The sequence below is a fragment of the Orbicella franksi genome, chromosome 7 (assembly GCF_964199315.1).
Source record: "Orbicella franksi chromosome 7, jaOrbFran1.1, whole genome shotgun sequence".
NCBI lineage: Eukaryota > Metazoa > Cnidaria > Anthozoa > Scleractinia > Merulinidae > Orbicella > Orbicella franksi.
In genome coordinates, this window is record NC_138151.1 from 13,478,879 (window position 1) to 13,484,252 (window position 5,374).

A 5,374-nucleotide genomic window follows, 5' to 3' on the forward strand; every position below is an offset into this window, starting at 1 on the left:
GAGCGTTGTTGTGGTACAAAGACGCCATTGCAAGGGTTTGTACGGGAACTAAAAGGTTTTGTTTCAAAAGGTATAAAATGAAATGTCCTGCAAATAAAATTGATTCACCTTGTTGCCGTGTTGTATTCTTTGCGGTTTACCCGCGTCTCAGGTGGTTTTGAAGTAGTTTGGGCGAGTGCACGTTGTGGAATGCCGTGACAGTTGATTTTTTTCTTACGTCATAGATGTTTTGACGTCACTTCAAGGGCCTCCATTAAATAACATCACGCGATGCTGGTTTCAGTAAATGAACGAAAGACTTTAGCTTGTTCGCTGCTGATAAATTACGTTCGCATGCATCCGATTTTAGCTTACAAATGAAATTATGGATGGATCTAATGTCCAGTTTACAAGGGTGAGTTTATTTGTAGTATATTTGTTTGCAATTAACCGAAACGCAAGTAACTGAATGCACTGTATCACAAATGAATTTTTTTACGCATATTTTGGATCATCTCAACCTGCCGATGTCGTGATTCAAGAGTTAGATTTTCGTCACTTACAGTTCTATCTGGCGAAATTTATTAGCGCTAACTGACTTTTAAAAACATTCTGACTTAACTGACTTCATGCAAACGACTTTTAACAAAAATCTGAAACATTAATCCTGATAAATTTGCGAGACATGATTTATTAGCCTGCTTTTACAGTAATAACGTTTGTATATCTGTGGACCCTTTCGCAGATAATGAACTTTCTGCTAGATAAATCTGAACATCAAGAAATGCCACATCAACAGCTAAACTCACAGGCAAATTTACCTCGGAGGCAAGCTGCTGCTGTTATGGAAAACCAGCCGATGTGGCGTTATCAAAGGGATAGTATTTTGCGCCAAAGTTCTGTCAATAATTCTCAAACAGGTAAACATATTACACTAAAGAGTGCGAATGTTGCGACATTTCTTAGCTATAATTAGTGCAACCCACATAGATTTGACGTAATGTTTATTCAAATCAGTAAGGCCGAATAACTATTTTGACAAGGTAACTTTAAGTGAAATCTTGAGATAAATCTTAATTTCACTCTCTGGATTACATCGGATCACACTCGGCTTGGAAAGCCTTCGATCGTTTTGAACATAATTAGCTATAGCAACAAGCTGTTAAAAAGGTTTTCTCAAAAGTGAAAGAGTATGTTTTTTTTGTCAGGTTATAACTGAGTAACCGTGGTAACGAGAAAGTGGAACAATTGGTGACATCATGCTGTTTTAAATAAATCGGTTTCGCTATGTTTCGATTTCAGTTTGCATGACGCAAGGTTATAATATTACGGAGTGCTTGAATGGAGTTGAACATTCACAGAATGACGTCTCAAATAGTCTGTTGGTGGGTCTCTGCGAACCAGGTATGATTTGTTTTGTTTTGTTTCATTTCGTTGTTGTATATATATATATTTTTTTGAATTAAAATGTCGATAATGACGCACTCATTGTCCCTGTCCCTCAAAATTCTCTATGTGCGATACCTCGCTAGGTACAATATGTACAAAGCGCCGTCTTAACGCTTAAACGCTTTTATTCAAAATCGTGTTTATCACTCGGAACGCCCAGTGACTAAATCAATTTGGCTCGACAACCAGCCGAAAATCGAGCCTGTAACTCGGTGCATGGTTTCTTTCTTCCGAACAGTCTTGGGGTTGTCACGTGGTCCTGTTCTGGCCCTCTCTCCTTCAAGCAAATTCAAGAATCTCGGGCGAGTCGTGTTACAACCAAAAGTACAAAATGGTGTTTGTTACAAACGAGGGAGACAAGTTGTTACTAGCAGTGCAAGGTGCAACAAGTTTCGGGGACAGGTCCCTCGGTGTAAATGGCCCATCTTGTCAAGAAGATTAAAATTTGACCTCTGCGACTTTTTTACGTGACTACTAAACAATTAGATTATGAACTAGAGATTAGTTGACGAGGGCGCAGCCCAAGTCAACTATTACGCATAGAAATCGAGAGCGAATCAGAGAACGGTATTCGGGATAGAACGCTAATAGATTTACACTAATAATATATCTTTTTCTTTTTTTCTATTGTTTGCTAGGACATCTGAGTAATGCAAGGTGCGTTGTACCCCAAACATCGTCAGAGGGCAGGGCACCGCACTCACCAGGTGAAGGTATGTGAAAAGTAAAATTAACGATGGGGTCTAATTAAATCTCATTGAGAAATGTTTAAAAATATGTTAGGCTACACTCTCTTGCTATTAATTAACTCAGTTTAGATTTCAAAAAAAAAACGTGCAGCGACGGAACAATGCAAAGTGATTACGAACTGTTAATTGTAAACCAAGCATGTAGCCGGCACCAAGCGCGGGAAAGTACGAACAAACGAAGCTACGATTGGTTCTTTACGCCTACATCTGACTGGCTAAGAAAATACAATGTTTTCCTGAACCAATCACTGATCCAAAGACAAAACTAAACAAAAAATCTTGAAATATTTGATAATAGATGCCATAATCCCTCAGTTTGTGATATTTAATTTTTTGTTATTCTTTTTTATTTTTATTTATTATCTTTTTTTACAGAAGGCTCCAGGCGAAAACGAAAGCTACCAAATTACAAACGAAATGCAACTTGGTGTAACAAACAAGCGAACCCCAATCTAGAAACAGGCAAGTAAAACAGACAGTCTCATTGATTGCTTTTAAATCATATTATCATCGCTGGAAAGCTAGTTATTTACCACAGTCGTTTGAAGAATATTTTACCATCATTGCGTCATCTCATGATAAAATAAGATCACATAGAATCCATTGAACGATCTATAGCCATAAAGAACAACCGACTTAAAATCCACGAAGGAAAGTGGAAGCCTCTCATTAATTAGAGACACTTATTTGTATATTTTTTGTTGAATATTTATTGTATACACACTTTTTTTTGTATTGTTAGAAAACTTATGTAGCGTTGTAAGCGTTGTAAACCTTATTGATTTATTTCCGTTTCGGGTGTTAAGTATAAGTAGTGTGAAGTAGTGTGAAGTAGTGTAGTATACAATGTGGATGTAAAAGTAGTATGTAACGTAATTAAGTAAATTACTATGTAGTGTAGAAGTGTGTGGTAGTGTAATATACAATGTAGGTGTAACTTAATGAATGTAATGTAATTATAAAAATGAATAAATAAATAAAAAAGTAAAACAGACAGTTTTGTCATGTTCGGGTATCGTGGAGGAGAATTTCGCTCATTGTTGAAGTCGAACAGTCGGGATTGGACGCCCGGCGAGAGGGTTCTTCATCGATCAATTCCTACTGACATCCCGACCAGAATTCCCCTCAATCCCGTAATTCCGACGATAATCCCGATTCTGGTAATATTTTCTTAAGTTCCTTACCTCAATGAAAAAAGATTCTTTTCAGTCTAGGTCCAGACTCTCTCACAGCAAACCTAGGCACTTCAATACTCGGTTGCTTTAAAGTGAAATTTCGAATTCCCGATTCTTGTTTCTTTAAAATGTCAAATCCCCTGTCTCGTTCATACAATTACAATCCCGAATCTCGCCGCGTTTTCCTTCAAAATCCCGAAACCCAGCCTTCAAATATGCTAATTTCCGTATCAAGCAGGGAAAAAAAAACCTATTGGGTACTTTCAGGCCGGGGCCATTGTGTTGTCCCTGGGCCAAAATACCTGAATACTGCACCATGCCTCCCTCTATACAAGCGTATATAAATTTGTACGGTTTTTTGTTAGGACAACTTGGTAAAAAGCAATGGAAACCTACAAAGATTCAGTATTTACGCAGGGAAAGTAGAAGTAAAGTTTCTCTCTGGTTTAATTTCGGAGGCATTAATTGTTGATGTTTTATTCCTTTGATATCTTTCAGGAGCCGCTAATCAAGTTGAACACGATGAACCTCCAAGAGTAAAAAGGAATCGAGGGCCCAAACCAAAGATAATGTATGATGGTACGTTAAAATGACTTAAGTCAGCTGGCTGGCTGGTTGAGTATAAACCTAAACTTTTCACCGTTGGTATTGTTTCTTAGAAGTGAGATATTTTTGTGAAAGTCTCAGAGACACTGTTAAAATTCATTCATATGAAAGACAATCGTATTATAATTTGTAACAGAGATATCAGTACATGTATGTTTTCTGAAGAGAATTCTGAGGCCTACCAGAAAAGAGTACATTACTTGCAAAAGAAAAAAAATGGGAGGTTAAAATTCCGGAAGTTTTGTTCGGGACGTTAAATTTTCGGACACTTTTTTTAACTCATTTCGGGAGAATTTCTGACAAGAATTGCGGACACTTCGCTGTAACATAATTAAAGTAAATTTACGCCTTGAAAACACGAATTAGACTAAACAACATCGACAAAAACGGTAGTTTTACTGCAGTCTCAAGGTTTTATGAATACACTGACGAGAAAATAGCGCGACTGCTATCAAGCTGTTACGTATGTCAAGGTTGTCTCAACTAGAGTTCGCTTCATAAAGCCCATGAAGGAAACTAAGAACTTTGGAACTACTTCCAAGTTTTATAGTGTATTGTAAATATTTCGGACGGTTATATTTTTGGACACTTTGTTTGTCCGAAATTACAATCGTTCGTTAATCTTTTGCAACTAACGTTTTCTTTTATAAATGACCACTTTCAAATATATTTTGATTCCAGTCCTTTTAATTTCTCCAGTAGCTTGATTCTTTGTTTTTTAATTCGATCTTGCAGGCAATGGTCCAATGCAGCTTTGGCAGTTTATTCTTTCGCTGCTTGTTTCTTCACCTTCTGAACGTGTAGTGGAATGGACCAGAGAACGAAAGTACGAATTTCGAATCTTGGAGCCGGATAAACTAGCGAAGCTGTGGGGTACGCTTAAGAAAAAACCTGCCATGACTTTCCTAAAGCTTTCCCGTGGTCTTCGATATTATTATGGGAAGTCGGTGTTGGAGAAAGTGCGTGGAAAACATTACACGTACGAATTCGTCATGGACATTGCCACAATCCTGGGCTACGATCCAGTGCGCGAGAATGCAGAGGGTGCGGCTAGCAGTGCAAACCCCCCTAACGCGGTATTTCCACCATCTGAAGTTCTTCCATCAGACGAGTTACAGGTGCTGGATTCTGCACGACAGTGGAAGGGGTGTAGCGGAAATGGGGAGGGGTTGTTGAGTAAAGGGGCGGGGTTGTCGGGGATAAAATTGTTCGATTTCAGCGTGCTTGTTGAATCGAACGAAACGAGTAGCTTCTATGAAGCATTATAAGTTCGTCTTGTATCAAGCGTGTCAAAAAGTTTCCTAAAGCCAGAAGAGACTTATTAAGGGCTTTACGTCAAACCTGAAGCAGCAATTACCAACTTAATCTAAAATTAACCCATGATCACCGACATCGAACGGACCGCATTATCTTCCC

General features: G+C 38.2%; 1 protein-coding gene across 1 annotated transcript in view; it reads left to right on the forward strand.

Annotated features, from left to right (window-relative positions):
* LOC145492172 (uncharacterized) overlaps positions 1-5,374 on the forward strand; it is a 6,176-nt gene continuing 802 nt past the window's right edge. The window contains exons 1-7 of the mRNA XM_081471512.1: positions 1-394; positions 725-899; positions 1,282-1,383; positions 2,067-2,141; positions 2,553-2,639; positions 3,851-3,931; positions 4,694-5,374. The exon at positions 4,694-5,374 is cut by the window's right edge and continues 802 nt beyond it. Coding sequence (XP_081327638.1) covers positions 365-394; positions 725-899; positions 1,282-1,383; positions 2,067-2,141; positions 2,553-2,639; positions 3,851-3,931; positions 4,694-5,226 — 1,083 coding nt within the window. The 5' untranslated portion in view covers positions 1-364 and the 3' untranslated portion in view covers positions 5,227-5,374. The remainder of the gene's footprint in view (positions 395-724; positions 900-1,281; positions 1,384-2,066; positions 2,142-2,552; positions 2,640-3,850; positions 3,932-4,693) is intronic.